The sequence below is a fragment of the Rhinopithecus roxellana genome, chromosome 5 (assembly GCF_007565055.1).
Source record: "Rhinopithecus roxellana isolate Shanxi Qingling chromosome 5, ASM756505v1, whole genome shotgun sequence".
Taxonomy (NCBI): domain Eukaryota; kingdom Metazoa; phylum Chordata; class Mammalia; order Primates; family Cercopithecidae; genus Rhinopithecus; species Rhinopithecus roxellana.
In genome coordinates, this window is record NC_044553.1 from 32686513 (window position 1) to 32708005 (window position 21493).

Below are 21493 nucleotides of genomic sequence, written 5' to 3' on the forward strand. Positions count from 1 at the left end.
AAACCTGAATTGTGACATGTCCAGAGGAAGGGTAGTGAAAATGTCTTGGGATGTGTTGTGGGAAAGTTCAGAGAAGCTACAAGTTGTTGTGTATGTTGTAAGATGGCTTTGAGTCATGGTGCAATGGGCCATGAGTCTGTTAGAATGACAGGCAAGCTATGAAGTAGACGATATGGAGAAAGGTGCCTATTACAACTACTTTCAAGAGGGGCATACCTTCCAAAAAAAGCCCCCACAGTGTTGACCTAGCAAAGGCAATGCATCTCCATGGTACTGTCTTTCCAAAGTCCCAGTGTCATGTGAGAAGGACTGCAGAGGCCAGTGCTCAGAGTTCATAGCAGCCTCTTGTAGCAAACCAAGTCACAGAGATATTTAAAAGTAGCTATTATTATGGAATCTCTATTACATACCAGGAACCATGCTAGGAATCAAACGTTGTTTCTTTTTTATTTTGAGATAGAGTTTTGTCACCCAGGCTGGAGTGCAGTGGCATGATCTCAGCTCACTTGCAACTTCTATTTCCCAGGTTAAAGTAATTCTCCTGCCTCAGCCTCCAGAGTAGCTGGGATTACAGGTGCCCACCACCACGCCTGGCTAAATTTTGTATTTTTTTTTTTTTTTTTGGTAGAGACGGGGTTTCACTGTGTTGGTCAGGCTGGTCTCAAACTCCTGGCTTCAAGTGATCCACCTGCCTCAGCCTCTCAAAGTGCTGGAATTATAGGCATGAGCCACTGCACCTAGCCAGGAATTAAAAATTGATTCTTTATAACTACTTGTGAGGGAGGCATTTTTATCTTCACTTAATAGATAGGAAACTGAGGCTAAGGGAATGTAGTAACTTAACCGTGGTCACTGTGCTACTTGGGACTCTTTGATGGCAAATTCAAAGAAACTACTCAGGTTGGTGTAAATAAAAACTGGAGATCATTGATGAAAATACTGAGATGTTTCTGGAACGCTAGGGCAGGAATGTAGGTGGGCCTCGGGCAGGACTGGATCTCCACTGTGAGTTCTGTTGGACTCAGGCAGTCTGTCTTTGTCCATCTCTCTCGGCCTCTTTCTCAGACCAGCTTCATAGGGTCTCTGCAGCAGGCCATCTTGCCTGCTGGTCTACTCTGTGATAGGATAGTCCACAGCTCCCTAGTGCATAGCCTGTTGCTGGAAGCCAAAGGAGAAGTCACATCTCATCTCTCCCTGATTCTCCCTTTTCCTCTCTCCCCTCCTCTCTAGCTCTCTCTGCTTCAGAATTCCCAGGGAAGCAACTCTGACTGGATGAGGGGTCAAAACCACCCTTTTTGACACAGGTTTTCCTAAAAGGAGCTTGGTTACCACTTTACGGCACCTTTTCCATCAACGACACTTTCTTAAAACTAGGGAAAAATAATGAAGGTGATAAGACATCAACTGCTTGTTTATCTCTTGGATAATGAGATTTGCTTTGGGAACTAGAAGGTATGGCGGTCCTGTGGGAAGACCCCCAGGCGGGTGGGCAGAGGCCTTGGTGTCTGGTTCTTTAAGATTCTGGGCAGGGCTCCATCCATTCTATGTGCTAATAATATTCCCCTACCTCCCTCAGAGGTACATAGTGACTATCCAGTGTTGGCATTGATTGAAACTGTGAAAACATTAACATACAAGGTGATTTTATAAGAGTTATTATTATTGAGACTGTCAATGTCACTACTATCTAACTGTAACGGGGTGAACAGTAACAAAGAAATAGTTGCTTTTAACATTGAGTGTGGATAAGTAATGAACCCAGGCCACTGAGGAGATGAGAAGACTTTGTTTCCTTGAGACCTCAGGGATGGATGTCTGGAGTGATTTTGGAGGTGTCCCAGAGAATGGCCTGGGGAGGCTCTGAAGGACCGGCTCATCTTGATGACTGTTTCTTTTTTTCTTTTTTCTTTTTTTTGAGATGGAGTCTCGCTCTGTCACCCAGGCTGGAGTGCAGTGGCACCATCTTGGCTCACTGCAAGCTCCGCCTCCCGGGTTCACGCCATTCTCCTGCCTCACCCTCCCGAGTAGCTGGGACTACAGGTGCCCGCCACTACGTCCGGCTAATTTTTTGTATTTTTAGTAGAGATGGGGTTTCACCATGTCAGCCAGGATTGTCTCAATCTCCTGACTTTGTGATCCGCCCGCCTCTGCCTCCCACAGTCCTGGGATTACAGGTGTGAGCCACAGCGCCTGGCTGGATGACTGTTTCTTGATGATTGAAGTTGAACCTGTTCTTGTTAAGAACTGGGACTTAAGTCTCTAACTCAGTCTGTGACATCTTCACTGCACTCTATGAGCCTTCTAACATTTATAATAGGTATCCAGTTGATCTTATTGGCAATAATCAGCTAACATTTACAGGATATTTGCCAGGTACATGTGTCCTTTACATGCATGGCCTCGTTTGCTTCTGCCCACAACTCTGTGAAGCAGATACCTTATCCCCATTTCACAGATGGTGAACGTTAAGATTCTCAAACCTGAGTGTGCATCTGAATCACCTGGAGGGCCTGTGAAAACACAGATTGCTGGGCCTGCTCCCAGAGTTTCTGATTCAGTAGGTCTAGGGTGGGGCCTGATAATCTGCATTTCTAGCAAGTTCCCAGGTGGTGCGTGTGCTGCTGGTCTGAGCACCACACTCGGAGACCTACTGGCTTAGAAGTATTACATAATTTATGCAGGGTCACAATGCTGGTAAGTGGAAGAGCCAGGACTCAAACTGGCATGTGGGATCCTAAAGTCCATGTTTTTAGGTACCTGGCTTTATGCCTTTACCTAGAGTTTGGTCTGGTACAACCTGATAAAGGGTGATTTAAATTCTTGATGATATAAATGGCACTTGGTCCTGCCAATTGTTCTTTCCAGTAAGTCAACTGGTTCTCCGAAAAGGAAGGCTGGCTGGCGTCTTGTCCTCACTCTGATGGTGGGAAAAGTGGTATTCAAATTATGTTCTCAAGGCCAGGGAGTTGGAGGGTTCCTCTGAGCTGGGCCCACTCTGCAGTTTGACAGGTGACTGCAGGTGCCACAGCTCTGGTCTTGGAACCCTCACCCACCTGCCTGCTCTAGGCCTGTGGGTATTGGTGGGTAATCATAGTACTGAAATATTTGAAAGGCTGTAGAAATGGCAAAGAACAAGGACTCTAAGGACATTTGCACTTTTGTTTAAAATGATTTTTGTGTACTTTGTTGCAGATTAAAGGCCTACCTGAAGGTTTTGCTCATCCCAAAATAGGGTCGAATTATTCAGTTAAGACTGTAGAGAAGACATGGAAAGCTCTGCAGGACTTCAAGGAGGGCAATGCCATCTTCACCTTCCCAAATACTCCAGTGAAGTGTGCTGGAGCCCCTCAGAAGATCATGTATTTATCAGAAGCCTACTTCAGGAAGGTATGCTTCCTTTCCGGGGACAGAGATGAGCAGGGAAGACAGTGCTGATTCACTGATTGCAGGAATTCCATTTTATCTCTATCGTAATCCCTTTTTTATCTCTAAATTTTTGTTACATATGTACAAAATTAGATAACTGGAAGTTTATAAAATAGAAAAGAGGAGAAAATCACTCATGATCCAATTGCTTTAATAAAGCTGCAGTTTTCAATTTGACATGGCTTTCTAGCTTTTTTTCTGTATACTTAAATATGGTTACAGTCATAGTGTACATGAAAAATTTAGATATATTAGGTAATATTAAATAGTCTTTGTTACATACTTTTTAAATATGTGTGTAAAAGTCTACTGGATGCTGGGTGTGGTGGCTCACACTTGTAATCCCAGCACTTTGGGATGCCGAGGTGGGTGGATCACCTGAGGTTGGGAGTTCAAGACCAGCCTGACCAACACGGAGAAATCCCATCTCTACTAAAAATACAAAAAAATTAGCTGGGCGTGGTGGTACATGCCTGTAATTCCAGCTACTTGGGAGGCTGAGGCAGGAGAATTGCTTGAACCTGGGAGGTGGAGGTTGTGGTGAGCCCAGATCAGGCCATCGCACTCCAGCCTGGGCAACAAGAGCGAAACTCCATCTTAAAAAAAAAAGTCTACTGGAGAGATTGTTTAAATATTTCCACATAGTTAGACAATGAGTTGCAGATTGTTCATTTTTATCCATAATGCTATCAACTACTTCCACTCAAGTTTAAGCTCATGAGTATTTTCTGTCCTTTGGGTATACATTTAAAAAAATATGATAGGCAAAATGCCAATTTTGAAAGCAAAAAAATGTTCTCATGTAACTTTAAACCTTCATGGAAAGAGATATTTGGGCAGGAGGAGACTTTCTCAGCATTCTCCAAATGCTCTCTGTGTAAGAGCAGGTGTCTGCAGCTCCAGTACACCTGGCTTAAGCTTGGGAGGGAAGCTGTTCTTGCCCTCCCTGCTCTTGCCTGGGGTGTGACATTTAGTTTATCAAAGTGTGGTTTGGCTTGAGACCGTGGCAGGGTTCCAAGCAGCCCATAGTCATGTACAGGAACAGACAGGAAGAAGGGTGGGGAAGAACGGGCTGGGGAGTGGTTGAATGTGTGCGTGGAGACTGGGACTGGGCAAGACCATACCCTGAATTCTTTAAACTGCAACAGCCCTGTGAGGTAGGGAATTAAAGACAGTTCCAGTAATCATTTCTGACTCCAAGAAAGTTCATCCTGGGTCCTAAGGGGTTGGCATAACCTTTTGAGGCACTTACTCACCTAACTTTTTCAAATGGTGAGATCCGGGTAAGCAAGTCCTGAAAGGAGCCGAGCAAAGGAAAGAATAAGAAACTAGCTGTTTCTTCTGTCCTGGAAACTTCCTTTGTGTAATTCTTTTCTCCCAAGTCTTGGATGACCTAAGAGGAAAGTTCTCTTTCGAGTACCATAAGATCTTTGGCATTTGGGAGAATATTGGCCTCTCTGAACAATATCAAGAAGGTAGGAAATCAGGATTTTGTTGTTGCTTTTTAGTTTAGTTTTTTTTTTATTTTTATTTTTTATTTATTTATTTATTTTTTTTGAGACAGAGTTTTGCTCTGTCACCCAGGCTGGAGTGCAATAGTGCGATCTCAGCTCACTGCAAACTCTGCTTCCTGGGTTCAAGCGATTCTCCTGCCTCAGCCTCCTGAGTAGCTGAGATTACAGGCACCTGCCACCTCGCCCGGCTGATTTTTGTATTTTTAGTAGAGACAGGCTGATCTTGAACCATGTTGGCCAGTCTGGTCTGGAACTCCTGACCTCAGGTGATCTGCCCACCTCGGCCCCCCAAAATGCTAGGATTACAGGTATGAGGTACTGCGCCTGGCTGGAACTCAGTTTTGCTCACTGCTGTTCCCTCAGCACCTAGGACAGTATCTGGCCAACTCTAGAACTTTGTTAAATATTTATTGAGTGAATGAATACATGAACATATGAGTAAACATTCCATTCTGCTCTATTCTATCTTGACCTGGACCTAACCTTCACCTCTGGCCTTCAGCTGAACAGTGCCCACGTCAGCCCCCAACTCAAGTGTATACTTAGTTGTATGTCATAGGCAGAACGTAAGGAGGAGGCAGTGGATTGGTCTACCCGTTGCCCTGCCAGGACATAATGGTGGCAAAAACTAGCAAAGTGTCTGCTGAGGGTTTTAATTCTTGTCTAGATTTTTTTAAAAAAGAAGGCAGCTGGAGTCATGCTTTGGTGTTAATGGTTTTCTTTTTTTTTCTCAGACAGGGAAGCGATCCAAGGCCAATATCATTTTCAATACTTCTCTTGGAGCCATTTTTGGGGTTAAGAAGTATGCAGATGCCCTGCAGGAGATCATCCGGGAGCGGAACCTCACTGTTAACTACAAGCAAAACCTCATTGAAGTCCGAGCCGATAAACAAGAGGCTGTATTTGAGAACCTGGACAAACCTGGAGAGACCCAAGTGATTTCAGTGAGTAGTGAGGCTAACCTGTCAGTCTGAAGCATTGTCTCCTGAAACATGCCCTAGACACATAGGGGCTCGCACCACTGTGTCTGCCATCATTGTGTGCTGGGGAAGACCGGGTGGAATGAGCATCTTAGGGAAGTGATAGGGCAAGAAAGTAGGCCAAAATGGGTGTGGAAGAGAAAGATGTAAGAGGCTGTGTCAGTGGGAGGTGAGAAGGTGTTTTTAACTGATGCCAGGGGAATTTTTGTCCTGTTCCTTTGACTCAACTTTTCCTGGCATCAAGTGACTTGAAGTAGCCAAAAATATTCCACAACTTCGGTTACTGCTTAGAGGTAAGGGAGGGCTTCCTCGCATGCAAGATCTGGTGATTGTCTCAATTGGCGGCGTGTGAGAAACAGTCCTGCTTGTGAGCAGGAAGTAACCCTGTGGGTAGTTCAAGAAAACAGGGATTCGTTGGGCATGGTGGCTTACACCCGTAATCCCAGCACTTTGGAAGGCCAAGGCAGGTGGATCACTTGAAGTCAGGAGTTCGAGACCAGGCTGGCCAACATGGTGAAACCCTGTTTCTACTAAAAATACGAAAATTAACTGGGCTTGATGGTGGGTGCCTGTAGTCCCAGCTACTGGGGAGGTTGAGGCAGGAGAATTGCTTGAAGCCAGGAAGTGGAGGTTGCAGTGAGCCGAGATCATGCTATTGCACTCCAGCCTGGGCAACAGAGTGAGACTCCATTTCAAAAAAAAAACAAAAAAAAAACAAAAAAAAAAAAAGAAAAAGGAACAACAGGGATGTTTTTCACCTGTGGAAGAGGCTATCTTTAAAAATATTTCCCCTTGAAGGATCTGGCCAGAGCTACCATGCTTCTTGGAAAGATTTGGCCTTTGTTGCATGGGGTTGGTCTTGGTGTCTGAGTTTCTTCTTCTGTGAAGTGGGAATAGTACTTTCTAGAGGTGTTATGAGGTTAAGAACAAGATGTAAAAGCATCTGGAGAAGATGCATGGAAGAATATTTGTTTACATCATTTTGGCAAAAGCTGTTGGCAATGAGAAAATGTTACAGAGTCACATTTTATTCATTCAGAATTTTTCAAGAAATCAAGGGTTCCATAAAAAGGAATTTTGAAGTGAGCCAAAGACTAGACTTCTTCGAAACTTCAAAACTTCAAATTTTAAGCTTTTTAGCTCCGCTCTTCCTAAAATTTATTGATACATCTTTCCGTTTTAAAATAGTATACTAAATATCACTTGAAATGTTACTGATGATTCAGGGTCATAATTTTAAAAACTTTTGTTTGGAAATAATCTCAGGCCAGGCACTGTGGCTCTTGCTTATAATTCTAGCACTTTGGGAGGCTGAGGCAGGCGGATCACTTGTGGTCAGGGGTTCGAGACCAGCCTGGCCAACATGGTGAAGCCCCATCTCTACTAAAAATACAAAAATTAGCTGGGTGTAGTGGCACGTCCCTGTAATCCCAGCTACCCAGGAGGCTGAGGCAGGAGAATCGCTGGAACCCAGGAGGTGGAGGCTGCAGTGAGCTGAGATTGTGCCACCGCACTCCAGCCTGGGCGACAGAGTGAGACTCCATCTCAAAAAAAAAAAAAAAAAAAAAAAAAAAAAAAAGAAAGAATCTCAGTTAGAGAAGTTGCAAAATAAAAATAGTACAAAGAAAATTGTATGTAGCTTTTACCTAGATTCACTTATAGAATTTTATCCCATTTGCTTTAGCTTTATCATTTGATTTCCTTCCTTTCCTTTCCTTTCCTTTCCTTTCCTTTCCTTTCCTTTCCTTTCCTTTCCTTTCCTTTCCTTTCCTTTCCTTTCCTTTCCTTTCCTTTCTTCTTTGTCTATCTATCTATATCTTTCTGTCATCCATCCATCCATCCATCCATCCATCCATCCATCCATCCATCTATATCTAGTTTTTCCAAAGGAAATTTACATATATCATGCATCAGGTGTCTTTAGCCCCAAATACTTTAATGTTAATTTTCTAAAATAGGAGTGTTCTCTTACATAACCACAGTACAATTATCAACTCAGTAAATTTAGCACAGATACAAGTTTTTAACTTACTATTTGTATTCCAGTTTAGTTGAGTGGCCCAACTGTGTTTATAGCATTTTTTCCTCCAGTGCAGGACTCAGGCTACAGTCAGGTACTGCATTCAATTGTGAGGTCTATTTAGCCTCCTTTAATCTGGGACATTTCTATAGCTTTTCTTTGTCTTCTATGATGTTGATATTTTGAAATAATACAGCCCTCTTGCCACCGCTTTTCTTTCAGTAGAATGTTCCTCATTTTGGGTTTGTTTATGTTTTCTTGTGATTAGTTTCAGGCTCTGCTATTTATTTATTTATTTTTGAGACAAAGTCTTGCTGTGTTACCCAGGCTGGAGTGCAGTGGCACAATCTCAGCTCACTGCAGCCTCTGCTTCCCAGGTTCAAGTGATTCTCCTGCCTCAGCCTCATGAGTAGCTGGGACTACAGGTGCGCACCACCATGCCTGGCTAATTTTTTAATTTTTATTTTTAGTAGTGACGGGGTTTCACCATGTTGGCCAGGCTGGTCTCAAACTCCTCACCGCAAGCCATCCGCCTGCTTGGCCTCCTGATGCTGGGATTATAGGCATGAGCCATCGCGCCCGGTCTCAGGCTCTGTTTTTTAGACTGGAACATTGCGAAAGCATTGTGCCCTTCTAAGGTATCACATTTGCAAGCATATAATGTTCATCTGCCCTTCATTGGTGATGTTAATTTTGATCAGCAGACAAGATGTGGTCCAGTTTTTCCATTGAATAATTGCAATTTGTTTTCTCCCTTGCTACTAATAAGAAGTCTGTGGGAAGACACTTTAAAACCATGCAAATAGTCTACTCATTCAAGTCTCCCCACTAGAGTTAGCATCCATTGGTGATCCTTGCCTAATCAAATCTTTACTATGGGTGGTTGCAAAATGATGATTTTCTAACTGTAACATTTCCTGCACATTTACCAGCAAGCTCTTGGCATTCTTTCAGCAAGAGTCTTTGCTTCTCTCTTAGTTAATTCACTAGTAGCATGAACTCATGAGTTCCTATTTTTTTTCCAATGGTGTATCATTCATTATTGTTTTTAATTATTTTGGTGCTCAGATTGTTCTGGATTTGGTCAGTAGGTGCCCCTTCCAGCTGGCTCTTGTGCCCCATCATGTGTTTGGGCACTTCCTTTACTTTCTGGCGTCACAGATTGTCCCAGGCTCATCTAGCATCTCTCTGCAGCAGCTCAGGGTCATCGTTTTGAATAGCTCCTGTGTAATTATGAACAAAGAGGCTACCGGAATGTTTGGAGCTAGTTATCACTTTATGAAAGGGTCTCAAATTACTGCTCTTTGTTTTTATGTGTGTCCTTTGTGTAGTTTTCCTTTTTCCTGGCTGTCAGGCAGTTGTAAGTGACTTTGGACGGTCCCACCAGCTTTAGCTGTTTTAAATTGCTGCTCCTCAAATGGGCTCCCTCAAATGGGCTCTGAGCGAGAGCCTGAAGCATGTTTTTCTGAGCAAAGTGTGTGAACTTGAGTGCATGAACTGAACTTTGTCAGTACTTTGGTTCTCAGCTGTCCTCTGGATAGCTGCGGTTATAGGTAGGGGTGTGGATACATGAATGGTTATTCTTCTTCTAAAGAGTTTGTAATGAAAGAAGATATTTGTGTCCCTTTTGAATTATAGGATTTCAGGTCAGATAGTTAGTTCCACTCTTAAAATCTGAATTTCAAAAAATCCACCAGAAGGATTTAAAGCTGTGGCTCTTAACCCTGGCTACACATTAGGGAGCTTTTAAAATGTGCTGATGCCTGGTCTCCCTACCAGAGGTTTTAGTTAATTGGTTTGGGGTACAGATTGAGGATGGGGAGTTTCAAAAATTCCCCTAATGACTCTCGTGTTCAACCAGGATTGAGAACAACTGATGTAAAGAATTGTGCCGGGTGTGGTGGCTCACGTCTGTAATCCCAGCACTTTGGGAGGCCCAGGCGGGTGGATCACGAGGTCAGGAGTTTTAAGACCAGCCTGGCCAAGATGGTGAAATGCTGTCTCTGCTGAAAATACAAAAATTAGCCAGATGTGGTGGCAGGAGCCTGTAATCCCAGCTACTAGGGAGGCTGAGGCAGAGAATTGCTTGAACCCGGGAGGCGGAGGTTGCAGTGAGCTGAGATTGTGCAACCGCACTCCAGCCTGGGCGACAGATGGAAGTTCAGACTCAAAAAAAAAAAAATAAAATAAAAAAATAAATGTAACCAGAAGTTTATAATTTTGAATCTTTATTAGAGAACTTGTGAATTGATCCCAGTCCCCTAAGTTTAAAAAAATCTAAACTTGTTTTACACCACAGAGTCCAAGAACTAGAAGAGACTTTGGAGACTGTCTATTCTAGTACATTTCTTTATGGATAAGCAAATTAAAGACCAAAGAGGTGAAGTGACTTGTCCAAGTAATAGCCTTCTGTTTCTATTTTTCTTTGTAAATGAACCTGTTCCTTCGAGATTGTAGGAATGTGATCCACAGATTTTACATGTCAGAATCACTAGCAGATTTTGTTAAAGTACAGATCCTGTGCTTTACCCAGATCTACTAGATTGGGATCTTGGCATGGTACAGCCTGGGAACCTGGGACTTTTCCACAAGTCTCCCAAATGCTGCTAATAAACATTAAAGTTTGAAAACCACCACACTGAATGGACTATGTATGTTAATAAAGGAGAACCAAGTTATTTATCCTATATAGTTACAGAAATAAATGATGGATAATGAACAAGTTACAACTAAGTGCCAATGTTTGTTTTCCTTCCTTCCTTCCTTCCTTCCTTCCTTCCTTCCTTCCTTCCTTCCTTCCTTCCTTCCTTCCTTCCTTCCTTCCTTCCCTTTCTTCCTTTCCTTCCTTCCTTCCCTTCCTTCCCTTCCTTCCCTTCCTTCCCTTCCTTCCCTTCCTTCCCTTCCTTCCCTTCCTTCCCTTCCTTCCCTTCCTTCCCTTCCTTCCCTTCCTTCCCTTCCTTCCCTTCCTTCCCTTCCTTCCCTTCCTTCCCTTCCTTCCCTTCCTTCCCTTCCTTCCTTCCTTCCTTCCTTCCTTCCTTCCTTCCTTCCTTCTTTTTCTTTTTCTCTCTTTTATGAGACAGAGTCTCACTCTGTCACCCAGGTTGGAGTGCAGTGGACAACCATGGCTCATGGCTCACTGCAGCCTCTACTTCCCAGGCTCAGGCAATCCTCCTACCTCAGCCTCCTGAGTAGCTGGGTCTGTAGGCATGCACCACCATGCCCGGGTAATTTTTGTATTTTTTGTAAAGACTGGGTTTTACTATGTTGCCCAGGCTGGTCTCAAACTCCTGGGCTCAAGTGATCTGCCTGCCTTGGCCTCCCAAAGTGTTGGAATTATAGGTGTGAGTCACCACACCCGACCCAGTGTTAATTTCTTTTTCTTTCTTTTTTTTCTTTTGGAGGCAGGATCTTGCTCTGTCATCCAGGCTGGAGTGTAGTGGTGTGATCTTGGCTCACTACAATCCCCACCTCCCGGCCTCAAGCAAGCCATCCTCCTACCTCAACCTGCTGAGGAGCTGGGACAACAGGCATGTACTACCACGCCCAGCTAACTTTTTGTATTTTTGGTAGAGAGGGGTTTCACTACATTACCCAGGCTGGTCTCGAACTCCTGAGCTCAAGCCATCTGCCCACCTTGGCCTCCAAAGTGTTGGGATTACAGGCATGAGCCACTGCACCTGGCCATTAATTTCTAATAAATCCATAAAGTAGACCCTAGTATTTCTTCTTTTGTAGGATGTTAGGTAAAACTCCATACCTTTATGACGATTATGTGAAAGTATTTAGCTTTTCTTTTAGAAAAGAGGTGTGGAATTTATGTGTACTTGTGAAATTCAAACACATTGACTCCATCAAGATGACTCTAGTAAGGTTTAGACCTCAGTTCAAAAACGTAGTTCTAGGTCAGCTATGGTAGCTTGCATCTGTAATCCCAGCACTTTGAGAGGCTGAGACAGGTGGGTTGCTTGAGCCCAGGAGTTCGACACCAGCCTGGCAACATAGCAAGACTGAGTCTCTACTAAAACAACAACAACAACAATAGCAACAACAACAACACTAGCTGGGTGTGGTGGTGCATGCCTGTAGTCCCAGGTATTTAGGAGGCTGAGGCAGGAGGATTGCTTGAGCCCAGAATTTAGAGGTTATAGTGTGCTATGATCAAGCCACTCCCCTCCAGTCTGGCAACAGAATGAAACACTGTCTCAAAAGTAGTTCTAGTTGACTGCAGAAATGCAGACAGGGCATTAATAATTTGGTGGATGATAGTTGTTGACATTTCATCCATTATCCTGCAAACATGCATTCAGTTTTAATGTTCATTAACAGACCTGGCCTCAGGGACCCATGTCCCCAAGAGCCACCCTCCAGCCAAGATTATCCTGCAGACGAGCAGCAGCCATTTGCAGTGCTCCTTCCCTGAGGTTAATTAAGCTTCTATTTGTCTGAGAGTTGTAATAAGTACAAGTCATCTTCCTAATTCCCATTGCCATCAGTGACTGCTGAGCCTTTCTGAGGGCATGGGACCATTGGACTTCTTATGGAAATGGAGGGCTATTTACTATCTCACAAGGTTGGAATTGTCTTGAAACGCTTACGTTTTTACCCTAATGACATGTCGTGAACATCTCAGTCAGTGTGTCCTTAACCGGACCCACTAGCAAATTGATGAAGTTGCTGGATGGAGTTTGTTAAAAATAAATAAAAAGCATAATAAGAACCAACTACAAAATGTGAAAGAATATTACATAAACAAAAAAAAATTAAATGAACCCTCAAAAGTGATTAGGATGGGTCAGTGCACCACTACCAAGGGTAACTTTGATAACAGTGTTTTGGAAAAAAATTCACCTCTGCCTTCTGCACTGAAAAGTAAATCCAGTACTGAATCAGACCCCTGGCTCCTTTTCCAAAGAGCTAGCTAATATTTTTACCACCTCTTTTCATCTTAAATTGGTGTTCTGACAGTTTCCTTTATGTGTTTTGAAGTTGACACATATTTGGGAATGATGCTTTCTTACCAGCTCCTAACACGTCCTTTACAAGTTTAAGGGATACTGAGCATCACCTTACAGAATAACACTGAGGTGCTAAAGTTTACAAGTTGACAGCTGAGGGTCAGGGAGACTGCAACTGAAATATACCACCCCTTTATTTTAGTATTAATAAAAACATCAGTGGAGTCTTTCAGAATTATTAGTAAGCTTCACTCCAATATCTCATGTACCCCTATGTGTGTGGCCACAGGGATCTCTTGGTCTCTATGGGGAGATCATGTCAACTGAGAGAATGGTTATTTAGCTTATCACCATCCCCCAGGAGAACACATAAGGTCTTGGAGAGGGTGCGGACTGATACAAGTGCTGATTGTATAATGCTCCATGCAGCCATAGCGCAGTGTATGGAGTAAGGAAGTTCAGGGGAGAGCTTGTGGAGCTGTGGAAATATTGAATAAATGAAAATGTGGATTCTCTCCTTGTGTGTAGTATGAAATGCTTCATGTCACACCACCAATGGGCCCACCAGATGTCCTCAAGACCAGTCCTGTGGCTGATGCTGCTGGTTGGGTGGATGTGGATAAAGAAACTCTGCAACACAAGAGGTACCCAAATGTGTTTGGGATTGGGGACTGCACCAACCTTCCTACGTCAAAGACCGCTGCTGCAATAGGTAAAATAACCAGCTCTATTTCTCTCTTTCTCAAAAAGATGTCACCTCGAGGCACTTACTGTAACAAAAACAAAAGCTTGGCATCTGCCTGTAATCCCAGCACTTTGAGAGGCTCAGGCAGGCAGGTCGTTTGAGGCCAGGAGTTTGAGACCAGCCTGGCCAACATGGTGAAACCCCATCTCTACTAAAAATACAAAAATTGGGGGGCGGAGCAAGATGGCCGAATAGGAACAGCTCCAGTCTCCAACTCCCAGCGCGAGCGACACAGAAGACCGGTGATTTCTGCATTTTCAACTGAGGTACTGGGGTCATCTCACTAGGGAGGGCCAGACAATTGGTGCTGGTCAGCTGCTGCAGCCCGACCAGCGAGAGCTGAAGCAGGGCAAGGCATCGCCTCACCTGGGAAGTGCAAGGGGGAAGGGAATCCCTTTTCCTAGCCAGGGGAACTGAGACACACAACACCTGGAAAATCGGGTAACTCCCACCCCAATATTGCGCTTTAAGCAAACGGGCACACCAGGAGAATATATCCCACACCTGGCCGGGAGGGTCCCACACCCACGGAGCCTCCCTCATTGCTAACACAGCAGTCTGCGATCTAACCGCAAGGCAGCAGCGAGGCTGGGGGAGGGGCGCCCGCCATTGCTGAGGCTTAAGTAGGTAAACAAAGCTGCTGGGAAGCTCGAACTGGGTGGAGCTCACAGCAGCTCAAGGAAACCTGCCTGTCTCTGTAGACTCCACCTCTGGGGACAGGGCACAGCTGAAAACAACAACAACAAAAAGGCAGCAGAACCTCTGCGGACGCAAACATCTCTGTCTGACAGCTTTGAAGAGAGCAGTGGATCTCCCAACACGGAGGTTGAGATCTGAGAACGGACAGACTGTCTGCTCAAGTGGGTCCCTGACCCCTGAGTAGCCTAACTGGGAGACATCCCCCACTAGGGGCAGTCTGACACCCCACACCTCACAGGGTGGAGTACACCCCTGAGAGGAAGCTTCCAAAGTAAGAATCAGACAGGTACACTCGCTGTTCAGCAATATTCTATCTTCTGCAACCTCTGCTGCTGATACCCAGGCAAACAGGGTCTGGAGTGGACCTCAAGCAATCTCCAACAGACCTACAGCTGAGGGTCCTGACTGTCAGAAGGAAAACTATCAAACAGGAAGGACACCTATACCAAAACCCCATCAGTACGTCACCATCATCAAAGACCAGAGACAGATAAAACCACAAAGATGGGGAAAAATCAGGGCAGAAAAGCTGGAAATTCAAAAAATAAGGGTGCATCTCCCCCTGCAAAGGAGCACAGCCCATCGCCAGCAACGGATCAAAGCTGGTCAGAGAATGACTTTGACGAGAGGAGAGAAGAAGGCTTCAGTCCATCAAACTTCTCAGAGCTAAAGGAGGAATTATGTACCCAGTGCAAAGAAACTAAAAATCTTGAAAAAAGAGTGGAAGAATTGACAGCTAGACTAATTAATGCAGAGAAGGTCATAAACGAAATGACAGAGATGAAAACCATGACACAAGAAATACGTGACAAATGCACAAGCTTCAGTAACCGACTCGATCAACTGGAAGAAAGAGTATCAGCGATTGAGGATCAAATGAATGAAATGAAGCGAGAAGAGAAACCAAAAGAAAAAAGAAGAAAAAGAAATGAACAAAGCCTGCAAGAAGTATGGGATTATGTAAAAAGACCAAATCTACGTCTGATTGGGGTGCCTGAAAGTGAGGGGGAAAATGGAACCAAGTTGGAAAACACTCTTCAGGATATCATCCAGGAGAACTTCCCCAACCTAGTAGGGCAGGCCAACATTCAAATTCAGGAAATACAGAGAACGCCACAAAGATACTCCTCCAGAAGAGCAACTCTAAGACACATAATTGCCAGATTCACCAAAGTTGAAATGAAGGAAAAAATCTTAAGGGCAGCCAGAGAGAAAGGTCGGGTTACCCACAAAGGGAAGCCCATCAGACTAACAGCAGATCTCTTGGCAGAAACTCTACAAGCCAGAAGAGAGTGGGGACCAATATTCAACGTTCTTAAAGAAAAGAATTTTCAACCCAGAATTTCATATCCAGCCAAACTAAGTTTCATAAGTGAAGGAGAAATAAAATCCTTTACAGATAAGCAAATGCTTAGAGATTTTGTCACCACCAGGCCTGCCTTACAAGAGACCCTGAAGGAAGCCCTAAACATGGAAAGGAACTACCGGTACCAGCCATTGCAAAAACATGCCAAAATGTAAAGACCATCGAGGCTAGGAAGAAACTGCATCAACTAACGAGCAAAATAACCAGTTAATATCATAATGGCAGGATCAAGTTCACACATAACAATATTAACCTTAAATGTAAATGGACTAAATGCTCCAATTAAAAGACACAGACTGGCAAACTGGATAAAGAGTCAAGACCCATCAGTCTGCTGTATTCAGGAGACCCATCTCACATGCAGAGACATACACAGGCTCAAAATAAAGGGATGGAGGAAGATCTACCAAGCAAATGGAGAACAAAAAAAAGCAGGGGTTGCAATCCTAGTCTCTGATAAAACAGACTTTAAACCATCAAAGATCAAAAGAGACAAAGAAAGCCATTACATAATGGTAAAGGGATCAATTCAACAGGAAGAGCTAACTCTCCTAAATATATATGCACCCAATACAGGAGCACCCAGATTCATAAAGCAAGTCCTTAGAGACTTACAAAGAGACTTAGACTCCCATACAATAATAATGGGAGACTTCAACACTCCACTGTCAACATTAGACAGATCAACGAGACAGAAAGTTAACAAGGATATCCAGGAATTGAACTCATCTCTGCACCAAGCGGACCTAATAGACATCTATAGAACTCTCCACCCCAAATCAACAGAATATACATTCTTCTTTGCACCACATCGCACTTATTCCAAAATTGACCACATAATTGGAAGTAAAGCACTCCTCAGCAAATGTAAAAGAACAGAAATTATAACAAACTGTCTCTCAGACCACAGTGCAATCAAACTAGAACTCAGGACTAAGAAACTCAAAACCGCTCAACTACATGGAAACTGAACAACCTGCTCCTGAATGACTACTGGGTACATAACGAAATGAAGGCAGAAATAAAGATGTTCTTTGAAACCAATGAGAACAAAGATACAACATACCAGAATCTCTGGGACACATTTAAAGCAGTGTGTAGAGGGAAATTTATAGCACTAAATGCCCACAAGAGAAAGCAGGAAAGATCTAAAATTGACACTCTAACATCACAATTAAAAGAACTAGAGAGGCAAGAGCAAACACATTCAAAAGCTAGCAGAAGGCAAGAAATAACTAAGATCAGAGCAGAACTGAAGGAGATAGAGACACAAAAAACCCTTCAAAAAATCAATGAATCCAGGAGTTGGTTTTTTGAAAAGATCAACAAAATTGACAGACCGCTAGCAAGTCTAATAAAGAAGAAAAGAGAGAGGAATCAAATAGACGCAATAAAAAATGATAAAGGGGATATCACCACTGACCCCACAGAAATACAAACTACCATCAGAGAATACTATAAACACCTCTACGCAAATCAACTAGAAAATCTAGAAGAAATGGATAATTTCCTGGACACTTACACTCTCCCAAGACTAAACCAGGAATAAGTTGAATCCCTGAATAGACCAATAGCAGGCTCTGAAATTGAGGCAATAATTAATAGCCTACCCACCAAAAAAAGTCCAGGACCAGATGGATTCACAGCTGAATTCTACCAGAGGTACAAGGAGGAGCTGGTACCATTCCTTCTGAAACTATTCCAATCAATAGAAAAAGAGGGAATCCTCCCTAATTCATTTTATGAGGCCAACATCATCCTGATACCAAAGCCTGGCAGAGACACAACAAAAAAAGAGAATTTTAGACCAATATCCCTGATGAACATCAATGCAAAAATCCTCAATAAAATACTGGCAAACCGGATTCAGCAGCACATCAAAAAGCTTATCCACCACGATCAAGTGGGCTTCATCCCTGGGATGCAAGGCTGGTTCAACATTCGCAAATCAATAAACGTAATCCAGCATATAAACAGAACCAAAGACAAGAACCACATGATTATCTCAATAGATGCAGAAAAGGCTTTTGACAAAATTCAACAGCCCTTCATGTTAAAAACGCTCAATAACTTCGGTATTGATGGAACGTACCTCAAAATAATAAGAGCTATTTATGACAAACCCACAGCTAATATCATACTGAATGGGCAAAAACTGGAAAAATTCCCTTTGAAAACTGGCACAAGACAGGGATGCCCTCTCTCACCACTCCTATTCAACATAGTCTTGGAAGTTCTGGCTAGGGCAATCAGGCAAGAGAAAGAAATCAAGGGTATTCAGTTAGGAAAAGAAGAAGTCAAACTGTCCCTGTTTGCAGATGACATGATTGTATATTTAGAAAACCCCATCGTCTCAGCCCAAAAGCTCCTTAAGCTGATAAGCAACTTCAGCAAAGTCTCAGGATACAAAATTAATGTGCAAAAATCACAAGCATTCTTATACACCAGTAACAGACAAACAGAGAGCCAAATCATGAATGAACTTCCATTCACAATTGCTTCAAAGAGAATAAAATACCTAGGAATCCAACTTACAAGGGATGTAAAGGACCTCTTCAAGGAGAACTACAGACCACTGCTCAGTGAAATCAAAGAGGACACAAACAAATGGAAGAACATACCATGCTCATGGATAGGAAGAATCAATATCGTGAAAATGGCCATACTGCCCAAGGTAATTTATAGATTCAATGCCATCCCTATTAAGCTACCACTGACTTTCTTCGCAGAATTGGAAAAAACTGCTTTAAAGTTCATATGGAACCAAAAAAGAGCCCGCATTGCCAAGACAATCCTAAGTCAAAAGGACAAAGCTGGAGGTGTCACGCTACCTGACTTCAAACTATACTACAAGGCTACAGTAACCAAAACAGCATGGTACTGGTACCAAAACAGAGATATAGACCAATGGAACAGAACAGAGTCCTCAGAAATAATACCACACATCTACAGCCATCTGATCTTTGACAAACCTGAGAGAAACAAGAAATGGGGAAAGGATTCCCAATTTAATAAATGGTGCTGGGAAAATTGGCTAGCCATAAGTAGAAAGCTGAAACTGGATCCTTTCCTTACTCCTTATACGAAGATTAATTCAAGATGGATTAGAGACTTAAATGTTAGACCTAATACCATAAAAACCCTAGAAGAAAATCTAGGTAGTACCATTCAGGACATAGGCATGGGCAAGGACTTCATGTCTAAAACGCCAAAAGCAATGGCAGCAAAAGCCAAAATTGACAAATGGGATCTAATTAAACTAAAGAGCTTCTGCACAGCAAAAGAAACAGCCACCAGAGTGAACAGGCAACCTACAGAATGGGAGACAATTTTTGCAATCTACTCATCTGACAAAGGGCTAATATCCAGAATCTACAAAGAACTCAAACAAATATACAAGAAAAAAACAAACAACCCCATCAAAAAGTGGGCAAAGGATATGAACAGACATTTCTCAAAAGAAGACATTCATACAGCCAACAGACACATGAAAAAATGCTCATCATCACTTGCCATCAGAGAAATGCAAATCAAAACCACAATGAGATACCATCTCACACCAGTTAGAATGCAGTCATTAAAAAGTCAGTAAACAACAGGTGTTGGAGAGGATGTGGAGAAATAGGAACACTTTTACACTGTTGGTGGGATTGTAAACTAGTTCAACCATTATGGAAAACAGTATGGCAATTCCTCAAGGATCTAGAACTAGATGTACCATATGACCCAGCCATCCCACTACTGGATATATACCCAAAGGATTATAAATTATTCTACTACAAAGACACATGCACACATATGTTTATTGCGGCACTATTCACAATAGCAAAGACTTGGAATCAACCCAAATGTCCATCTGTGACAGACTGGATTAAGAAAATGTGGCACATATACACCATGGAATACTGTGCAGCCATAAAAACGGATGAGTTTGCGTCCTTTGTAGGGACATGGATGCAGCTGGAAACCATCATTCTTAGTAAACTATCACAAGAACAGAAAACCAAACACCGCATGTTCTCACTCATAGGTGGGAATTGAACAATGAGATCACTTGGACTCGGGAAGGGGAACATCACACACTGGGGCCTATCATGGGGAGGGGGGAGGGGGGAGGGATTGCATTGGGAGTTATACCTGATATAAATGATGAATTGATGGGTGCTGACGAGTTGATGGGTGCAGCACACCATCATGGCACAAGTATACATATGTAACAAACCTGCACGTTATGCACATGTACCCTAGAACTTAAAGTATAATAAAAAAAAAAAAAGGAAAAAAAAAGTGAAAAAAAAAATACAAAAATTAGTCAGGCGTGTGGCAGGCGCCTGCAATCCCAGCTACTCAGGAGGCTGAGGCAGAAGATTACTTGAATCCGGGAGGCGGAGGTTGTAGTGAACCAACTGCATTCCAGCCTGGATGACAGAGCAAGGCTTCATCTCAAAAAAAAAGACTTGGCACCAACAGCATTCCATTAATAATGAAGAAAGTTCTGTGTCCTAAATATGACTTTGACCTTCCTAAGACAGAAGCAAGTTGTCAATGAACCCAGTGTCATATAAAGCAAAAAGTGCCTTTTGAGTGCTCTGCCCCAGAATAGCATGATTTTATCTACCTTTTCTAGGTCAGAGGGGTTGTTGTCAGAAGAAGGGGCCTTAGAGACACTGCATCACTTTTCCAGCTCTCTTGAATTCTGTTACTTCTCATACTGCCATGCTGGCATCCCTGGTATTCTTTGCCTCTGCCACCAGGCAGCTTGGCTATTTTTCTTCTGCCTGAAACACCATAAAGCTCGGGAAGCATTTGTTTTCCCAGAAAACACATGCAAGTCAATGAAAGCTTGCAGACCAGAAAATTGTCCTGTTAAGACAAATACAGTGGAGCATGTCCTGAGTGGTACATGATTAAGGCCTCAGCCTGGAAAACTAAATTCTTCACCTCGATGTTCTGCACCAGCAGTGATGGGGAGAATTGCCTTTTAGATTCTGTCCTCTACTGACAGGAACTGTCTTTTCCGGATGCTATAAAACACAAGACCTCCAGTATGGTAGTGTTTTGTGTGAATGAGACGCCTGTGGAACAGATTGTGGTACTTTTGCTGACTATTTCGACCTCAAGATAGACTAGGAAACTCACTGAATGTTTTTTTCATTATTCATGCTAATTTCCTCCCAAGTTTTTATTTTAAAAAATCTCAGACCTATACAAATTTGAAATAAATTATAATACTCATATACCTTTCAGGTATTAACCAATTATTAATATTTTGTGACATATGCTTCATTGTATTTATGTATATATGTATATTATATATATAATGTGTATGTGTATATATATAAATATTTATATATATATATTTTTGGTGGGGGGACAGAATTTCACTCTTGTTGCCTGGGCTGGAGTGCCGTGGCACAGTCTTAGCTCACTGCAACCTCTGCCTCCCAGGTTCAAGCGATTCTCCTTCCTCAGCCTCCCAAGTAGCTGGGATTACAGGCACCCACCACCACACCTGGCTAGTTTTTGTATTTTTAGTAGAGATGGGGTTTCACCAAGTTGGCCAGGCTGGTCTTGAACTCCTGGCATCAGGTGATCTGCCCCCCCTTGGCCTCCAAAGAACTAAGATTATAGGTGTGAGCCACGGCGCCCAGCCTATATTTATGTATATTTTCCTAAAGATGTCCTTTGTCGTCCCAGCCCCTCCTTAAATCCACCAGCCAGTCAAGGATCACACACTGCATTGGGCAAAATGCCTCTTTGTTCCCCTTTAATATAGAGCAGGCCTTCT

General features: G+C 43.0%; 1 protein-coding gene across 1 annotated transcript in view; it reads left to right on the top strand.

Annotated features, from left to right (window-relative positions):
- The window catches only part of SQOR (sulfide quinone oxidoreductase), a 62534-nt gene that overhangs the window by 34562 nt on the left and 6479 nt on the right, over positions 1 to 21493 (top strand). Inside the window, exons 5-7 of the mRNA XM_010378242.2 lie at positions 3193 to 3387; positions 5675 to 5884; positions 13424 to 13607. Coding sequence (XP_010376544.2) covers positions 3193 to 3387; positions 5675 to 5884; positions 13424 to 13607 — 589 coding nt within the window. The remainder of the gene's footprint in view (positions 1 to 3192; positions 3388 to 5674; positions 5885 to 13423; positions 13608 to 21493) is intronic.